The 21,267-nt window shown below is 45.3% G+C and overlaps 1 protein-coding gene across 7 annotated transcripts in view; it reads right to left on the bottom strand.

Moving 5' to 3' along the window:
- LOC134346508 (histone-lysine N-methyltransferase EHMT2-like) overlaps positions 1–21,267 on the bottom strand; it is a 156,231-nt gene that overhangs the window by 117,569 nt on the left and 17,395 nt on the right. For 6 of the 7 annotated variants that reach the window (XM_063047897.1, XM_063047893.1, XM_063047896.1 and 3 more), the window contains 3 exons: positions 13,649–13,945; positions 12,606–12,925; positions 10,993–11,145 (listed from right to left, as the gene is read on the bottom strand). In XM_063047897.1, coding sequence (XP_062903967.1) covers positions 10,993–11,145; positions 12,606–12,925; positions 13,649–13,945 — 770 coding nt within the window. Of the gene's footprint in view, positions 1–10,992; positions 11,146–12,605; positions 12,926–13,648; positions 13,946–16,770; positions 17,137–21,267 lie in introns of all 7 variants that reach the window. The other variant, XM_063047895.1, reaches the window with a different exon arrangement.

The following is a 21,267-nucleotide window of genomic DNA, read 5'->3' as shown; positions in this document are numbered from 1 at the left end:
TACAGGCTACGCCGTAGGCCTGATTTATACTTTTGCGTAGCCCTACGCTGTAGCAAACATGCATAGTTGTGTCTACCTCGCTCTGCAATTCACCGCCAAAACGCTAGTTGGCGGTGGGGTTTCTATGCCACTGTGTTGAGTTTCTTTGTGACAGATGTGGATGAGGAAATGCATTTCAAATATTTTCGGATGTCGGCAGGTAGATTTGACGATTTGGTTCTTTGTCTCCAACCATTTATCTTGCACCAGTGTACAGACATGGCGGAGAAATGCAACCGAAAATGTGTAGGAGGAAATGTGATGCTACCAAGCGGACCAATCACAGTTGTTGTGGTCTGCGTCGCCACGACGTGCGAGTTACTTTTTTGGGGAGGTGCACATCACCCTACGGCGTAGGGTATGCGGTACCTACGGCGCACATTTGACGCAGAAGTATAAATTGGGCTTCAGTCAACTCGAGGCTGAAGTACACAGGTGTCTCCAACAAGTGGGCAGGTCGCAAGGCTGCGGGACCGGATGGCATCCCAGGGAGGGTACTCAAAGTATGCGCGGCACAACTGGCAGGTGTGTTTACAGACATTTTTAATCTTTCCCTCTCCCAGTGTAGAATGTCCTCCTGCTCCAAAGCATCCACCGTTGTCCTGTACCCAAAAAGACCCTTCTATATATTGGCGAGACCCGACGCAGGCCGGGAGACCGTTTCGCTAAACACCTACGCTCTGTCCGCCAGAGAAAGCAGTATCTCCCAGTGGCCACACATTATAATTCTACATCCCCTTCCCATTCTGATATGTCTATCCACGGCCTCCTCTACTGTAAAAATGAAGCCACACTCAGGTTGGAGGAACAACACCTTATATTCCGTCTGGGTAGCCTCCAACCTGATGGCATGAACATCGACTTCTCTAACTTCCGCTAATACCCCACCTCCCCTTCGTACCCCATCCATTATTTATTTATTTATTATTATTATTCCCCTTTTTTCTCTCTCTTTTTTCTCCCTCTGTCCCTCTCATTATACTCCTTGTCCATCCTCTGGGCTTCCCCCCTCCCCCTTTCTTTCTCCCTGGGCCTCCTGTCCCATGATCCTCTCATATCCCTTTTGCCAATCAACTTTTCAGCTCCTGGCTCCATCTCTTCCCCCTCCTGTCTTCTCCTATCATTTCAGATCTCCCCTTCCCCCTCCCACTTTCAAATCTCTTACTATCTCTTCTTTCGGTTAGTCCTGATGAAGGGTCTCGGCCCGAAACGTTGACTGTACCTCTTCCTAGAGGTGCTGCCTGGCCTGCTGCGTTCACCAGCATTTTGTGTGTGTTGCAAAGTATTATGTCTGAATGACTGGCGCCCTGTCACACTCACCTCAATAATAAGCAAATACTTTGAGAGGCTGGTCAATGCTGCAGCATGCTGCCACCCACACTGGAACCCTCACAATTTACCTACCAACACAATCAATCGACAAATGACGCAACAGCCACAGCTCTACACATCTGGAATAGAAGGATGCTTTTGTGAGAATGCTGTTCTTGGACTACAGTTCAGCATTCAACACCATAATTATCTCCAGGCTCGACAAGAAGCTCAGAGACCTCATCCTTCGCCCTGCCTTATGTTGCTGGATCCTGGACTTCCTGTCAGATCGCCGGCAGGTGGTAAGAGTGGGTTCCCTTACCTCTCCCCTCTGACCCTCAACACAGGTGCCCCTCAGGGCTGTGCTCTAAGCCCCCTCCTTTACTCCCTGTATACCCATGACTGTGCAACCACCCACAGCTCCAATCTGCTAATTAAATTTGCTGACCATGCTACATTGATTGGCCTAAGCTCAAATAACGAGGCAACCTGCAGAAAAGAAGTCATCACCCTGACACAGTGGTGTCAAGAAATCAACCTCTCCCTCAATGTCACAAGAGCAAAGGAGCTGGTTGTGGACTATAGGAGGAATGGAGACAAGCTAACCTCTATTGAGATCAGTGGATCTGGGGTTGAGAGGGTGAACAGCTTTAAGTTCCTCGGCACACACATCACCGAGGGTCTAACGTGATTTGTACGTACCAGAGGTGTGGTGAAAAAACACAATAACGCCTCTTTCACCTCAGACAGTTAAAGAAGTTTAGTATGGGCCCCCAAATCCAAAGGACTTTCTACAGGGGCACAATTGACAACATCCTCACTGGCTACATCACTGCCTGGTATGGGAACTGTACTTCCCTCAATCACAGAGAGTGGTGCAGACAGCCCAGCGCATCTGTAGATGTGAACTTCCCACTATTCAGGACATTTATAAAGACAGGTGTGTAAAAAGGACCCGAAGGATCATTGGGGACCCAAGTCACCCCAACCACAAACTGTTCCAGCTGCTACCATCCGGGAAATGGTACTGCAGCACAAAAGCTAGGACCAACAGGCTCCGGGACAGCTTCTTCCACCAGGCCATCAGATGGATTAATACATGTACAATTGTATTTCTATGTAATATTGACTGTCTTGTTGTACATATTATTACAAGTTACTATAAATTGCACATTGCCCATTTAGACAGAGACGTAACATAAAGATTTTTACTCCTCATGGATATGAAGGATGTAAGTAATAAAGTCAATTCAATTCAATTCAAGCCATTGGTTTTGCATTTTGCACCTTGGCCCCAGCCCAGAAGAACTCTGTTTCATTTGGCTGTATTGATGTATGGTTGTCTTGTAACAGCAGAATTGGCAGCTGTATGTGGTTAGCCACCAGAACGTCTTCTGCTCGGGTCAATCTTACACTCTAACAGTATGTATGTTTCTAACAGCCTTACAGAACATTTGTCTCTGTGGGAAACCAAAGGGCTTGTTTCAGCTGACAGGAAGCCCCTCCCATCTGCTGCTTTATTACAATATATATTTCAGGAGGCAAAGGGAAAAGAATATGCAGCCATAAAGACAAAAGGCCACTCTAAATTATCTCCTGAGAGAAACAGAAAGGCTGTCGAATTGATGAAGCAAGGTGCTTTATTTGGGCAGGATTGGTAGCCACAGATTGGGGAGTTTGGGAGGCAGAAGGAACAGACTAAGGTCATGGATTAACAGAGGAGCAGAAGAAAGACAAAGAATTAAAAAATTGATAGAAGGTGCAGGGTCTGAAATATACAAAGAGCACAAGAGAGTGTTTCTCAATGATGGAGTTGTCCTTCATGAAGGAAAGCTTATGGTTCCACAGGGAGGAAGAAACCACATGATCTATTGGTACCATGATCTATGAGGACACCAGGAAAGCACCCTGGAAAAGATCAAGGAAGTGAGCTGGTGACCTAAGATGAAGGATGATATGGAGCATTGTCAAAAATTACTTGATTTGTGCACAATATAACCTGACAGAAATGTAAAGAAAGGAGCCCTTTGATGCACTAGATCCGTGAAAGGGCCTTGGACTAATTTGCAGACAGATTATGTTGGTCCCTTACCATCCACCCCAGGAGGGTACAATTATATTCAGGTAGCAATAAGATACCTTTACAAAGTGGGTGAAAGCTTTCTCGGCTAAGACAAGCACAGTAAAGGCCACTGCAACATTCTTATTGGAAAGGATATGCACTCGCTGGCGACTACCCCGGAGTATCGAATCGGATCAAGGCACACATTTCATGGCTCAGATAATGCAAGATGTCATGGCACTTTTAGGTATCAAGCAGAGATTTCATATACCCTATAGATCACAGTCCAGTGGAATTGTGGAAAGGATGTATTGAACACTAAAAAATTATTGCAAAAATGGTGCAACAATATGGAACAACATGGCAAGTAGTTTTGCCATATGCTGTGATGATAATAAGGAATACAGTGACATCTTCAACTGGTAACACCCTTTATAAACTCATGCCCTGAAGGGACATGAGAGGATTAGAGTTATTAGGATTAGATTTGTCAGAACCCAAAAATCGATGGGATTGTATCAGAAAAGTGGGCACAACAATTGGTAGAGACAGTAAAAGAGGCCAATTATGTGGCAGCCCACCAAACAGGAAAGAAGAAGCAAGAGAGTAAAGCCTACTTTGACTCAAAAGTCAGTCCCATACAATTAAGCCCAGGACAAAGAGCGATTATTAGAATACACCAACCCACCTCATTTTTAAATCCAAGGTTTGCAGGGCCCTATGAAATTATAGACAAAACAAGTCCTTCAGTGGACAAAGTACTGACTTCTCCAGATAGAAGTACCATATCACCCAGCTAAAATTGGTGAGGGAGAAACAAGAATGTTATCACCATTGGCACATAAAATTGATGTACATGATAGATTTAATTTGGGAGACTTGAGGCTGGAACAACTGTTCCAAAAGGATGTGAACAGGTCCTACCAAGGAGATGATTTTCAGTTCTCTCATCCTGAGAAACAGGGGAGTTTTGTCAAAAAAAATCAAAGGAAAAGGAAAATATGCCAGGTGTCTCCTATCCTGAAACAAAATTGGGTGAAGAAAAATGGATACCTTGAGTCCAAAGGCAATTGGGAGTCTGGATTAGATGATTTGGAAAAACAAATAGAAAATATGGACAGCATAATTTAAGATTTAAACTGAAATATGAGCATATATTACCTTTGTGTGTTACAAGTTTAATTTAACGTGAAGAGAATAATATACTTTGTTGCGATGGAATTAACCATGACTGGGGCCATGGTCATTCTTGTTCCAGAGCCAGTATAGCAGACAAACATGTCAACAGTGATGTCGTTGCTTGGAAAACCCTTAGTGAACAAAAAAGAATTTTCTCAATGGACACAGGAAATACGGTCTAACAAAGGAGAAATAGAGGACTCAAGTTTGTATTATACTGGGTAGATGCGTTGACATGCATGGACAAAACCCTAGATGTTCCAGAAGGTACAGTTCCTATGCAATAAAATTCTAGAGATGACATTATTCAGTATCCCGGAGGGGATAATCATAAGTCAGTCTGTCGTCCAATTATTGAACAGCCTTCGGGTAATGATGGACATGGTAAGATTACAGTTCTGTGGGATCACACACGTGAATATTGAGCGGGGCAGTGATCTACACAAGAGGCATATCAACTGGGGTGGTTTCTCAAAGGTTGCTTCCATCATTATGAACTGCCCATGGGAATGTAGCACACAGGGAGAGTAGAATAGAGAAGACACTAAAGGAACGGCGAAGTGTTTTTGTCAGAGGCCAGGCCCTCTTCAGGTTCACAAAGCTTTTAGAAAAATCACTACTCCACACCCACAAGTGACGGAATCTACCCCACAGCCTGAAAGTAGTGAGACCCAGCGTAATACAAATGGGGTAGGATTAGTGTTAGGAGATACAGGGGGAGCTTGTCACTTTCATACAAGGGAACCAGCATGTTGAGGTAATCTTTAATCTAACTGAAATAATGGTGCCTGAATGGTGCTCACCTACAATAAAACCATTATGTACTCACCTTCTTGGGAGACAACTAAGCAGGAGTGAGTTTAAACCAGTCAAAAATAGAAGGAAAAGAGGACTATTGGAATGAGTGGGAGCAGGTTATGCATCAGGGCTGGCAATGGTCAACACAATAGATATAGCAGAATTAGAAACCCAGATACAGATCCTCCAGAAAATAAGGGATATTACTAGAGAAAATTACCAAGATCAGGCACAAACTAATCAGATTGGTCGAGATGAATCCCAGGTAACTCTGGACTGCAGTTAAATTTCTGAAGCCCCTTCATTTACAACACACCTGATTATTGACCACATAGACCTCATGTCTAAGGAAATGCATAAAACTGAAATCCGTGCTACATATGCTAGTTGCTGCTTACCATGATTCACACTAATTTATTGCAACATGATGCACATCAAGGAGCAAATTGGGTCTCAGATGAGCATCTAAAAGACTGAGTTGGGGAAAGGGTGCCATTGTGTCATATTAGAAGCCTTACAATAACCAACAGAGTACTGGGTACCTGTGATGATGGTAAAGGAAGCTTCTACGTCTGAGCGGTATTCCACATTCCCCGACATGGAAATAATTCAACCTACTCTTTGAACAGGGTTCACAATGTTGGTAAACATCATGAGAATACATGGATACCCGCCAACACAAGCTATTGTTATGAATGGTACTGGGAAAGGAATAGATTTATCAAAGGGACGACCACTGGTCTTGTCCAGAAGAAATAACACAGCAGAAATTTACAAAGTGTGGTTTCAGTACTTATGAAAATTATTCATTGTCAATTTTTCCTGTGAATAATCAGTCCTTCTTACAAGATGCATTGTTGGGACAGACATATTATATAACAACAGTGGCCACAAGTTATACCAAGGGATGGGGACAATGCCCTTTGGAAAGTCAGAATGTCGCCGTAGGGAATGTGACTTTAGATCTGGCCATTGGATTACGAACTTTGCCTCAGCCAGCAGGAGACACAGTAACAAAGGAGAACTTCAAGATACAACACACTGATACAGATGAATATATGTGGAACGATGTTGTTACTGAGTTGCCACCAATTCCTCACTTGACTGCAGACCAGACACGTTATGGAGGAGGCAACGGAGATAATCCATCAATATACTAAGCACACCAAAGTATGAAATATTAAGTGACCCAGATTTTTGGAATAAGTTTTGGAATAGGGAAACAAATGTTCAGAAACATCCATGGGTGAGCATAGCATCACATGCTGTTGCAATATTAATTTTATGTACCGTGATAATTGTATTGCCTAACGTACATCAACTGAGAAAGATGGAAGGGTGAAATAATGGAAAAGAAAAATCGAGAATAATGCTTTCATGAAACAGCAGAGATAATTGTCAGTATAAAGTGGGTGGATTTATTTAGAAAATGTTAATATTATTTATAGAATCTAAGTGCTGCACACCTACTGGGGTTCCATGGCAGTCCTATGGGCAGTCAACTGAATGAGAGGAGGATAATGATCTTAAGATTAAATGGAGGGAGATGTTGGCCACAAGAAACTGCAGTCTAATCAAGGACAGGGGAAGCAGACAAATCTTTGTTTCCCCCCATTTTGTGGACTCTGAGGCTACGTCTACACTAGACCGGGAAATTTTGAAAACGCCGGTTTCGCGTAAAAACGACAGTCGTCCACACTAGGCGTTTTTGAAAACACCTCTGTCCACATTAAAATGGATACTTCGACGAAACTCCTCCTACTGGGCATGCGCAGGACACACAGAAAACAAGCAAAGAGGAAACACTATACTTGGTGCGTATTTGTCCAGTTACGGACTAGAAAAACTTAAAAGGAAATTGTCAAACGAAAGACTTGGTTCGCGTTTGTCCAGAAACATTTCCTACAGCCATAGTTTCTTCACCAATGAAAGGGACGACCACTACAACTAAATGCAATAAGGCTTTTTACTGGGCAAAAGTGAAATTTGCTGTTACCTCATTTGTTTGCCTTTACTTTTGCCATGTCTTTGTGTATTATTTTGCTGTATTTAACATGTGTAATAAAACGAGTTACTGGGCAAAAGTGACAATTGCATCTATTGAATGTCTGCACGAGCAATACATTAATAAAGCACCTTGTTAAATGTATAAAACATGTCTGCATCAGTGTTGTCTTGTATTTCCATACAATGTTACATTAGACTGTTACACATCTATTGTCAGATATTGTTGTTGTGGTGTTGGAGGTTGCGTTGAAGAAAACAATGAAATGTTGTGCTGCCGCCACCATTTGTTCCAGCACGTCATGACAGCGGTTTTAAAAATAGCCGGTTACCCCGTACACACTACGCCGGATATCAGGCGCTTTCAGATTTATTCACTCTGGAGAGCATTTCTGAAAAGCTCCGTTTTCAGGGGAGGAAAATGCCGTTTCAATGTGGACAGAGGGTCAAAACGAAGAGAAAAGGCTTTGGTTACGGATTTATCCGGTCGAGTGTGGACGTAGTCCGAGCTGATTCTTGCTCTGGGAGAATCTAATCAGAGTACTTGAATGTGGATACGAGGAACTTCAGGTAACAACCTGCTAAATCTGAGACCATTCTCAGACGAGTAGCTACTTATTATGTAAAATGCCAGACCTACCAAGGAAGCAATCTGTAATCTCGTTAGACTCTGTCGGAGTCGCCTCATTTAACTGCTTTGGACCAGTCAGAGTGTAAAGGCACAAATACACAAGGCTGGGGTGGTCAGGACCATGAAACAATGTTGGTTGTAGCCCTGTACAATTACCAGTAAGAAGGTGACCCAGGTAGGTCAAGTGACCTTGAGTCAATGGGGCGACCAGTTCAATTGATAAGGATCACTATAAGAGTCAGGAGTCCAAATATGCAGGGGTGATAACTCTCCAGCAATTGAGGATAAGGAGGACCCCGGACATGTGGAGATTGCGACCGTGAGGAATGCCTGGCCAGCACAGACTCCTTTCCCGGGTAATATCTTTTCTCTTCATTGACTGCTCATGGAGGGTCAGGGATCCTAGTCGGGTGCAGACAGGTAGTTAGTTTGTGAACCCACGTGCTTTTTAGTTGAGACAATAAAAGTTACTTGTCGATAATACAGGTTCTCTGTAGCTCACTGATCATGATTACAAGGGGTGATTCTTGTAACAGAATTGGTTATAAAGTTACCCAGAAATATGAGTGCACAGTCAACAGTAGAATAACAATCAGATTTAAACTTTGGTGAACTTTAATTTGACTCCCACTCCCCTCATTTGTGAATGTAATCCAGATAGCCGATATTGCTCTGACACACAATTGGCTTATCTATTTAATATATTTCTTTATAGACTTTGTTTAATATATACCTCTGCATTATAAACCTAGTAAAGACTTACTTCATCTGATCCTTCCCTAACATTCCGTTTCTATTTCTTCACTTATTTACATTATTTGGAGATACAGCACAGAACAACCCCTTCCAACCCAAGGAGCTGTGCTGCCCAGCAGCGCACCATTTTAACCCTAGACTAGTCTCAGGACAATTCATGATGACTAATCTGTATGGGTTTGGAATGTGGGAGTACATAGAAATTTACAGCACATTACAGGCCCTTCGGCCCACAATGTTGTACCGACCATGTAACCTACTCTAGGGACTGCCTAGAATTTCCCTAGCGCATAGCCCTCTATTTTTCTAAGCTCCATATACCTATCTAAGAGGCTTTTAAAAGACCCTGTTGTATCTGCTTCCACCACCGCTGCCAGCAGTATATTCTACACACCCACCACTCTCTGTGTGAAAAAGTTACGCCTGATATCCCCTAAGAACCTATTTCCAAGCACCTTAAAACTATGCCCTCTCATGTTAGCCATTTCAGTCTCTGGCTATCCACACGATCAATGCCCCTCATCATCTTAAACACCTCTATCAGGTCACCTCTCAACCTCCGTTGCTCCGAGGAGGAAAGGCTGAGTTCACTCAACATATTCTCAAAAGGTACGCCCTCCAATCCAGGCAACATCCTTGTAAATCTCCTCTGCACTCTCTCTACAGTATCCGCATCCTTCCTGTAGTGAGGTGACCAGAACTGAACACAGTACTCCAAGTGGGGTCTGACCAAGGTCTGATATAGCTGTAACATTACCTCACAGCTCTCGAACTCAATCATGTGGATGATGAAGACTTCCACACCATTCACTTTCTTAACAACTCTGTCAACCTGCTCAGCTGCTCTGAGTGTCCTACCGACACAGACCCCAAGATCTCTCAGATCCTCCACACTGCCAAGAGTCTTACCATTTATATTATACTCTGTCTTCAAATTGGACCTACCAAAATGAATCACTTCACACTTATCTGGGCTGAAGTCCATCTGCCACTTCTCAGCCCAGATCTGCATCCTATATATGTCCCACTGTAACCTCTGACTAACCCAGATTATCTACAACACCCCTAACCTTTGTGTCATCAGCAAACTTACAAACCCACCCTTCTACTTCTTCATCCAGGTCAGTTACAGAAATCACAAAGAGGAGGCATCCCAAAACAGATCCCTGCGGAATACCACTGGTCACCGACCTCCATGCAGGAGACAGATCATCCGCAACCACCCTTTTCCTTCTGTGTGCAAGCCAATTCTGGATCCACAAAGCAAGGTCTCCTTGGATCCTATGCCTCCTTACTTTCTGAAGGAATCTTTCATGGGGAACCTTATCAAATGCCTTACTGAAGTCCATATACACTACATCCACTGCTCTACCTTCATCAATGTGTTTTGTTACTTCCTCAACGAATTCAATCAGGCTCACAAGGCATGACCTGCCCTTCGCAAAGCCATGCTGACTATCCCTAATCAGATTATGTCTCTCCAAATGCTCATAAATCCTGCCTCTCAGGATCTTGCCCACCACTGAAGTCAACGCACTTGCCCACCACTGAAGTCAGACTCATACCTCACTACAGAACACTCAGAGGAAACCCACACACTTACAGGGAGGATGTACAAACTCCTTGCAGAGGGCACTGTAATTGAACACTGAACTCTAAGACACCCTGAGCTGTAATAGCGTTGCACTAATTGTTACAATAGCATGGCATCCTTTATTCTGTCTCTTATTTCTGATGCTATTCGCCTCCAACCCCTACAGTACCTTCTTTTTGGTGCTTCCTTCCCATGTCCAACCCCTTCCAAAATTAGTTCAAACCCCCACTCTTCCCCACAATACCTCATTTTTAGTTGCCTTCTAAGAAACTAAACTTTGATCTAGGAAAAGGAAAACCCTGATCTCAGACCTCCACTGCACCCACTCACAGTGAAGCCTCAGGAGTAAACCGAGGCAGAGTCCAGGGCTGGAAATGGGGAGCGCGTTGAATGGACAACTTGTTCTCCAAACTGGACTGGCCTGGCTGGTGTACCAGCTTGCACGTCGTCTGACAGGGCTGCACAAACAACGCAGACAGCTAGGACACAACATCCATGGGCAACCCCAACCAATGGAGGGCCTGCCAGTGCTCCCCAAGGGAGCAGGATGCTGTCTACGCCTCCACTCCCACCCCTGCTCAGCAGACAGCATTCAGTCACACCTCACTCCATACATACCTGACTGAAGCTGCCTTTCAGTATCGACTTCCTCGCTCTGTGGCCCTCCTGATTCTCCTCATGAGGCTGGGCCACATACTCCACATCTGCCATGCCCCCAGGCGTCTGGCTCACACACTCGGAAGGCAGGCTCCCCGTCTCTGCTGGTGCCCTCTGCACAAAGATGGATATGAGTCATTGAGTGGCGGCACACTATATGACTAGCATCCTTTACAACATACAGCTTGGAAGACCTGTATTGTAAAGGGTTAATCTTTGCACCTGTCGAACATCTCACAATGACTGTAGCCTTGAAAGTACCAGGAACGAGTGCATGAGTAGCAGTTACTACTATGGGAATACACCATGAGAATGCAATACTGTGAGAACATGGTGAACACATGGGTGCTACTCATCAGGAGTGAAGATTGGTTCTGAAACAATCCTATGTATTGGTCCATTTACTGCGGTGCAGTGTTTCAAATGAGTGGAGAAGATATAAAAGTAGAGCAGTTCGGTTCGGCACTCTGGGGCTTCACCGACGGGCCAATCATGCTCAGCCGATCGTTTGGCAGAATGGGAGGTGTGCTGCAGTGAAAGGAGTCCATGTGCACCTCGATGTGCATTTTACTACTCGCTTGGTTTTGTCCTAATAAACGCAGTTTTGTAGTTCTGAGTTTGTGTCTTTCTGTCTCATTGAGTCGGATCCAAGAAGCTATTATTTTAATGAAATAGGACCGAAAACAAAATTTAAATGAAGTGAAACCTCTTCTGTCAGTACCGCTCTTCCACACCCACAACAAGGCCGGCCAAAGCTCAGGGATATCCCGGAGTCTAGCTATGGGGCACCTGGAGAAAAAAGAATTTAGCAAGGGAAGCCAAGGAGGTTTGGGTAGACCGGGAAAACCAGACTGAACCAAATTAATTTATGTGCAGTTGATGCACTGATTCTGTAAGGCTGTACGCTGGGAAGCTACTTCCTCAGGGGCACAGAAGGCCTCTAGCAGCCAGGGAATGGAGATCTTCTGCTCCTACGCGCTCAGCAGTCAGTGAAGCCCCGTGCCAGTGTGAAGCTGATACTCGCAAGTCCACGCACAGTATGCTCCCACAAAGGCTACTGTGATAATGAACAAATAACCTATCTCAGTGATGACGTTACTCTCCTCTACCATCAGGCAGAAGGTACAAAATCCTGAAAGCACGTAACAACAGGCTCAAGGACAGCTTCTATCCCACTGTTATGAGGCTACTGAGCAGATATTTGTAAAATAAGATGAACTTTTGCCCTCATCACGGCCTTACAGAGCTTATCGTCTGCCTGCACTGTACTTTCTTTGTAACTGTAACACCAATTCTGCATTCTGTAACCACTTAGCTCTTCTCACTTGCCTATCACCTCCCCCGGTACCCCTCCTCCTTCCCTTTCTCCAAGGGTCCACTCTCCTCTCCTACAAGATTCCTTCTCCTCCAGCCCTTTTTCACCTATCACCTCTCAGCTTCATCCGCCCCCCCCCCCCACACCACCCAGCTCTGAACTCTAAGGAGAGAGGTCAGCTCCTCCTGTTAGGAGCAACATGGATGGCTGTCTGCCCGTCCGGCAAACACTGCCCGTGGACTCTGCAAGTACGCAATACCTGAGTGGCGCTGGGCCTGGAGATTGACTTCCGCGCCTTGTGCACCCTGGGCTTTTCTTCCTGAGTCGGAGCTGGTGCCAGAGTTGAGAAGGAAGCTGGGACTGGAACCGGCACTGAACCCGGTGCTGGGGATGCAGCAGGAGCCGGAAGCGGCGCTGGAACGACCTCATCCCCCGCTCGGCCGCTTGGCACACTAAGCAGATTCATAGCCAGGCTCTGCATGGAGTTGGGAGACCTGCTGACCCCGGACAGCGTCATCTTGGCACGATTGGTCACTGGACCCTTGGTGGGGGAGGCAGGGATGGTCTTGGCTGCATGTCCTGTGGGAGAAAGGAATCAGAGGCTCCATGATAGCACAGTGCTTAGCGCGACACCATTACAGCTCAGGGCATTCGGAAGCCCAACGTTCAATTCCGACGTTGTTCCGTAAGGAGCATTACGTACATCCTCCCCATGGAATGTGTGGGCTTTCTCCGAGTGCTTCCGTTTCCACCCACAGTCCAAAGACTAATTGGTTAACTGGTCATTGTAAATTGTCCTGTGATCGGATTAGGGTTAATCAGATTGCTGGGACAGCGTGACTCAAGAGGCCTGAACAGCCCACTCCAGAATGTATCACTAAATTAAATGAACAGCTCAGGAAGAAGCCACGCTTGCACATGACTGATTCCCCCCCCCCATGAACGACCCCACCACCATCCCCGTGACTGACCCCCCCCCATGAACAACCCCCCCCGTGACCGACCCCCCCACCACCCCGTGATTGACACCCCATGAACAACCCCCACACCCACCTGCCGTGACCGACCTCTCCAATCCAGTGACCAAACCCCCTGTGACTGACCCTCCCTTCCAAAGAATCTCAGGGTTGTTATGTGCTAACACGTATGTACTCTGATAATAAATTTTACTTTGAACTTTGGAGTTAAAGGGGGGGGTGGGGTGTTGGGGTAGAGGGGGTACAGTTGCTGGAGAGAGTTTAAAAAGTGCTGAGGGAGGAGGGACCCAAGCCGGGAACACAGAAGGAGATTTACTCCAGATACCTTTCGGGAGCGGCTGAGTTGAGGTCCCTGTATCCGATGACTTGGTCTCCAAGCCCAAGCAGACGTCAGCAGGCGTGCATGGTCCCTCTCTGTTTCCCAGCTCACTGTCAAGGATGGCTGAGCCCACAGCGGTTTCTGCCTCAGGGGCCTCCGCAGCTGCCTCCTGGCCAGCCCCGGAGTGAGGCACTTCTCTGCCGTGCTGTGAGCCAATGTTTCCCATCGAGCCGTTGGTACTGGCTGCAAGGTTTGCCGCCTGGCCTAGTCTCCTGGAGGGCAGCTCAGTAGCTTCACCGATCCCTGTAAACGCAAAACCCCAGCACGTTCACTCTCGGGAATACGGAGTGTGTAGCACCCTCCCCACACCATACAACGACACGGAGGATGAGGAACAATAACAAGACAGGAGGAACTGTCACTAACAGCATTAATATATCCGGATGCGTCACGTCTGGTATGGAAACACCAAAGCTCAAAATCGGAAAAGCCTATAGCCCAGTCCATCACAGGCAAAGCCCTTCTCACCAATGAACACATCCACGCAGAATGCTGTCACAAGAAAGCAGCATCCATCAGCAAGGACCCCCACCACCCAGGCCATGCTCTCTTCATGCCTCTACCAACAGGTCCCACACCACCAGGTTCGGGAACAGTCATCAGGCTCCTAAACCAACATGGATAACTTCAACTGTCACCCACCACCCCCCAATCACTAAACTGCTTCCACAACCTATGGACTCGCCTTCAAGGACTCTTCGACTCATGTTCTGGATATCTATTGCTTATTTATTACTATTATTTTGTTCTTATTGTTTTTGTATTTGCAGCTTGTTGTCTTTCGCACGTTGGTTGCCTGTCCTGTGTACGGTTTTTCAGTGATTCTATGGTGCTTCTTTGTATCTACTGTGAGACAGAAACAGGTGAATTGATTATGGGGAGCAAGGACATGGCAGACCAATTGAATAATTATTTTGGTTCTGTCTTCACTAAGGAGGACATAAATAATCTTCCGGAAATAGTACGGGACAGAGGGTCCAGTGAGATGGAGGAACTGAGGGAAATACATGTTAGTAGGGAAGTGGTGTTGGGTAAATTGAAGGGATTAAAGGCAGATAAATCCCCAGGGCCAGATGGTCTGCATGGCAGAGTGCTTAAGGAAGTAGCCCAAGAAATAGTGGATGCATTAGTGATAATTTTTCAAAACTCTTTAGATTCTGGACTAGTTCCTGAGGATTGGAGGGCGGCTAATGTAACCCCACTTTTTAAAAAAGGAGGGAGAGAGAAACCAGGGAATTATAGACCGGTTAGCCTGACATTGGTGGTGGGGAAACTGCTAGAGTCAGTTATCAAGGATGTGATAACAGCACATTTGGAAAGCGGTGAAATCATCGGACAAAGTCAGCATGGATTTGTGAAAGGAAAATCATGTCTGACGAATCTCATAGAATTTTTTGAGGATGTAACTAGTAGAGTGGATAGGGGAGAACCAGTGGATGTGGTATATTTGGATTTTCAAAAGGCTTTTGACAAGGTCCCACACAGGAGATTAGTGTGCAAACTTAAAGCACACGGCATTGGGGGCAAAGTATTGATGTGGATAGAGAATTGGTTAGCAGACAGGAAGCAAAGAGTGGGAAGAAACGGGACCTTTTCAGAATGGCAGGCAGTGACTAGTGGGGTACCGCAAGGCTCAGTGCTGGGACCCCAGTTGTTTACAATATATATTAATGACTTGGATGAGGGAATTAAATGCAGCATCTCCAAGTTTGCGGATGACACGAAGCTGGGTGGCAGTGTTAGCTGTGAGGAGGATGCTAAGAGGATGCAGGGTGACTTGGATAGGTTAGGTGAGTGGGCAAATTCATGGCAGATGAAATTTAATGTGGATAAATGTGAAGTTTTCCACTTTGGTGGCAAAAACAGGAAAACAGATTATTATCTGAATGGTGGCCGATTAGGAAAAGGGGAGGTGCAACGAGACCTGGGTGTCATTATACACCAGTCATTGAAAGTGGGCATGCAGGTACAGCAGGTGGTGAAAAAGGCGAATGGTATGCTGGCATTTGTAGCAAGAGGATTCGAGTACAGGAGCAGGGAGGTACTACTGCAGTTGTACAAGGCCTTGGTGAGACCACACCTGGAGTATTGTGTGCAGTTTTGGTCCCCTAATCTGAGGAAAGACATCCTTGCCATAGAGGGAATACAAAGAAGGTTCACCAGATTGATTCCTGGGATGGCAGGACTCTCATATGATGAAAGACTGGATGAACTAGGCTTAAATTCGTTGGAATTTAGAAGATTGAGGGGGGATCTGATTGAAACGTATAAAATCCTAAAGGGATTGGACAGGCTAGATGCAGGAAGATTGTTCCCGATGTTGGGGAAGTCCAGAACGAGGGGTCACAGTTTGAGGATAAAGGGGAAGCCTTTTAGGACTGAGATTAGGAAAAACTTCTTCACACAGAGAGTGGTGAATCTGTAGAATTCTCTGCCACAGGAAACAGTTGAGGCCAGTTCATTGGCTATATTTAAGAGGGAGTTAGATATGGCCCTTGTGGCTAAAGGGATCAGGGGGTATGGAGGGAAGGCTGGTGCAGGGTTCTGAGTTGGATGATCAGCCATGATCATACTGAATGGCGGTGCAGGCTCGAAGGGCCGAATGGCCTACTCCTGCACCTGTTTTCTATGTTTAATACAGTATCTACAGCATCTACTGGATGCTGTCCAAGTTGCATGCCATCTTGGACAATGTCTCCCATCCACTACATAATGGACTGGTTGGGCACAGGAGTACACTCAGCCAGAGACTCACTCCACCGAGATGCAACACAGAGCGTCATAGGAAGTCATTCCTGCCTGTGGCCATCAAACTTTACAACTCCTCCCTTGGAGGGTCAGACACCCTGAGCCAATAGGCTGGTCCTGGACTTATTTCCTGGCACAATTTACATATTATTATTTAGCTATTTATGGTTTTATTACTATTTAATTATTTATGGTGCAACTGTAATGAAAACCAATCTCCCCCGGGATCAACAAAGTATGACTATGACTATGAATGCCTACGGGAAAATGAATCTCAGGGTTGTATGTGTAATGCGTAAGTATTCTGATAGTCAACTTACTTTTCATTTACAGCTGCACAACTCGGCCACAGACAGTCCCAAGCCCAGCTGGGAAAGGAGGAGGATTCGACACGGGGCTAGCAAGCCCACAGGGCCGATCAACCTTCTATCATCCAGGATCACCACCAGTGCAACATGGAACGCTGTTCCACAGAATTTCACTTTGAACTTCGGAACGTAAAGAAGCCAAGTACCAATGTCAGCAAGGCAAGAGCTAAACTGGAATCCCCAGGGAAAGCAGAAGAGAGAGCAGCCAAAGGGCACCTTGAAAAGCTGACACTGAGAAGATGGGCTGCACCTGGGGAGCAGGAGAGAGGACTCTGGCCAGCTTCTGTCGGCGGCCTATGTCCCAGTAGGGGTGATGGGCTGAAATACACAAAGACAAATTTACACAGCTGTACCATGGAGAGCATTATGACTGGTCGTATCACCAGCTGGTATGGAAGGGGCAGAGTGCATGAACCAGAAAACGCAGCCAGCTCTATCACAAGCACTAGCCTCTCCAGCACTGAGGACATCTTCAAAAGGTGAAGCCTCAAGAAGGTGACATCCATTATTAAGGACCTCCATCACCCAAGCATGCCCTCCTGTCATTGCCACCATAAGGAAGGAGGTTCAAGATACTAAAGACACACACTCAACAATTTGGAAACAGCTCCTTCCCCTCCAGCATCAGATTTCTGAATGGACAAAGAACCCAATGAAAACTTTCTCACGATATTTTCCCTCTCTTTTTGCACTACTTACCCCACCTCAGTGAAAAAAGCTTGCTTACATCTACCTTACCAATACTGTTCATAATTCTGTTACCTCTGTCAAATCCCCCTTCATTCTCCTAAGCTTGACAGACTGGCCCAGGACAGAGACCTTTGGTGAGCTGGTGTTTGCAGCCCATGTCCAGCAGGGTTGATGGCCTTGGCCACACACACACACACACACACACACACACACACACACACACAAAGACTTCCTTTGTGGAGAGGAGCATCCTGTGAATCAGCAGAGACTACAGTCTGTCTACGTGCAGAGATACCGTAGCAATCTGGCAGTGCTTCCGCAGGGTATCCCTGCCTGCCTTCAGCTTCCAGCCCACCATCAATCTGCTCAGTTCACAAGATTAAAGGCCTGCCATCCCTGCTCTTCTGTCCATCACACTCCAGCATGAACCTGCTCCACAGAACTTCCATCTCCGACCAACCTGCTGAACCCTCTGCACCCCAGTCAGTGCAGATCGGAAACATTTCCCCTCGCTGACAATCAACACCGGCGCATTGTCCTACTCGCTCCAAAACAGTGGTTCTCAACCTTTTTCTGCTCGTGGACCACTTGTGACTTTCATTTACATGCATGGCTCCCACCCCCAAAGTCTCTGTTAGCTGCTGAAGTTTTTTTTGATCAACTGCACTAATATTTATGTTTTATGTCCTATGTTTATGTTTTAACAGGTTATAGGTATTACACATTAAATACATTACAGATATATATGAAAAATAAAACTATTTCAAAGCTCTGAACAGGATACTTTATTTATAACATACATAATATTCTTCCAAACAGCAATGAGAAAGCACTTATTATTGTTACTTTGGGTATTTAGTGAGATCCTCACAACTGACGCAATCTAGTAAGTTTTGGAATAACTGGTTGCAACTTGGTTAAAAATAATCAAAGATGGTCTCTTTTCACAACATCAAGACCGTGTGGCTAGGCACAGTTCAAACATAGAACATTTCAGCACAGTGCAGGCCCGTCGGCCCACGATGTTGTGCCATCCTTTTATCCTACTCTAAGATCAATCTAACCCTTCTCTCCTCCGTAACCTCTATTTTTCTTTCATCCGTGTGCTTACCTACTAGTCTCTTCAATGTCCCTAGTGTATCTGCCTCTACCACTACCAGTAGCAGTGCGTTCTACAGCTGTAGGAATTTGCCCTTGCTTACTTAAGCCCATCACCACTCCTGGGGCATAGGCCACCAACAGAAGCTTGCCATGTCCGTAAGGAAAACCAACCCCTGACATCCCCTTATACTTTCCTCCAAACAGCTCAAAATTATGTCCTCTTGTATCAACCATTTCCACCCTGGGAAAAAGTCTCTGGCTATCCACTTGATCTATGCCTCTTACCATCTTGTACACTTCTATCAAGTTACTTGCTATTCTCCTTCGCTTGAAAAGAAAAGCCCTTTCTCACTCAACCTAACCTCATAAAACATACTCTCTAATCCGGTCAGTATCCTGTTAAGTCTCCTCTGCAAGCTCGCTAAAGCTTCCAAATCCTTCCTATAATGAGGCAACCAGAACTGAACACATTACTCCAAGTCTGGTCAAAACAAGGTTGCGTTGGGCTGCAACATTACCTCACAGCTTTGAACTCAATGAAGACAAACATACAATAAGCCTTCATAACCAAACTATCAACTTAAGGGATCTATGGACATGGAGGTTCCTCCACACTGAAGCACCTTGCCATCGCTGTTTCCTCCAAGCTGTGTGGGAGTGCGACCATGCAGTTACAGGTGTCCCCCAATTTTCCAACGTTCGCTTTACGAAACCTCACTGTTACGAAAGACCTACATTAGTTACCTGTTTTCGCTAACAGAAGGTGCTTTCACTGTTACGAAAAAAGGCAGCAAGCGAAAAAAAGCAGCGCGCGCCCCGAGCAGCCGCTCCTCCCCCGGATTCAGAACTGCATTCTAGCTGGCATTGCTTAAACACATGCCTGTGAGCATCCATTTGCAAGATGAGTTCTAACGTACCAGAAAAGCCTACAAGAGCTTGTAAGGGTGTTACACTTCGCGTAAAACTAGACATAATTAAGCCTTTCGATCGTGGTGAACGAAGTAAGGACAAAGTGAGTTTGGCTTGTGGAAGTTGACGAAGGTGATGCTGAAGAGGAAAGGATAACTATCGAAACCGAATGCAGTAGCGAACGGACCGAAAGTGAAGTCGTCCAGGAACTGAACGTGAAGCAACTGCGTGAGATTTTTGCTGCAATGATAAAGTACAACTTTAATTTTGAAAGGGTACGTCGATTTGGGGCATATTTGCAAGATGGTTTGAGTCCTTACAAAGAACTGTATGATAGAAAAATGCGCGAGGCTAAACAGTCAAGCAAGCCTTCCACATCAGCCATAGCAGACGACGAACCTCGACCTTTGACATTGAGGCAGGCAGACATAGAAGATGACCTGCCTGCCCTGATGGAAACAGACGATGATGAGATGACACCCCAGTGTCCCACCACCCCAACCACCAGGCCGTGGACAGATACCGATCTGTGAAGAATGCAGCAGTAGCCGGGACGCACCCAGCACATCTTTAAGAAAAAAAGCCGAAATAAACAAGCTAATTAATTAGGTGCCACCTGGCACGTAAATGTCGGCCCAGATCAGAGGCGATTGTTATTTGGCATGATTTGGTAGGTTATTTTTGGGTCTGCGAACGCTCACGAATTTTTCCCATATAAATTAATGGTAATGGCTTCTTCGCTTTACGACATTCCGGCTTACGAACCGTTTCATAGGAACGCTCTACCTTCAGATGGCGGGGGAAACCTGTACTGAACTGCTCCCACACACATGGCCTTTGTTGCCTCACAGCTGGAATTGGACGCAGTTAAAAAAGTTTATGAAACATGAAACATCTTCTTTGTTGTACTGTATTTCATTATACCCTTCAACTAATAAACAAAATGAAAATAAAAATATTCTTAACACTTCATTTTTACTTCCTATTATTGATATATTGTTTAGCTTTGTTAATCAGTTATTTGGTAATTTAATTCTTCATTGTACATATTGACATGTTGACTTGATTACCTTAATGTATTTTTTTTGTCGATCTTTAATAATAATTTAAAAAGATTTTAAAATGAAAATGAAAGTACGGTTTTTCAATTTTCATTCTAAATATTCATAGTATGCATATTACAAAGTAATATTACAAAGTAAGTCAAAGACATGTGCAGTTTTCAGTCCTGCTGTGAGTGATAGTTGGTCAACAGCTGTAAAAACAATTAGAGGGAATGTTGCCTGCACTCTGCCTTCAAACTTGACCTTCCAAAATGAATCACCTCACACTTTTCCAGGTTAGGAATGGCTTCTTCCCCTCCTCCATCTGTAATCTGAACTGTCCATGGATCATAAATACTATCCCATTATTCCTCTTTCACATCATTCATTTTTAATGTCTTACACTCAGCTGCTGCCACAAACAACAAATGTCAACAATGACAAGCCATTACCGTCTGGTTGGGTGCAGCATCCTTTCGCCTTCCCCAAAACAGACTGGTGCAATTCTACACTACCACCATAAGACACAGGAGCAGAATTAGGCCATTTGGCCCATTGAGTCTACTCTGTCATTCAATCATGGCTGATCCTTTTTTCTTCTCCTCCTCAAGCCCGTATCCCGGCCTTCTCCCCGTAACCTTTGATGCTGTGTCCAATCAAGAACCTATCAATCTCTGCCTTAAGTACACCCAACGGCCTGGCCTCC

This window comes from Mobula hypostoma, chromosome 5 (assembly GCF_963921235.1).
Source record: "Mobula hypostoma chromosome 5, sMobHyp1.1, whole genome shotgun sequence".
In the NCBI taxonomy this organism is placed as follows: Eukaryota; Metazoa; Chordata; class Chondrichthyes; order Myliobatiformes; family Myliobatidae; genus Mobula; species Mobula hypostoma.
Note: the sequence above shows the minus strand (reverse complement) of the source record. Positions and strands in the feature narration are given on the sequence as shown.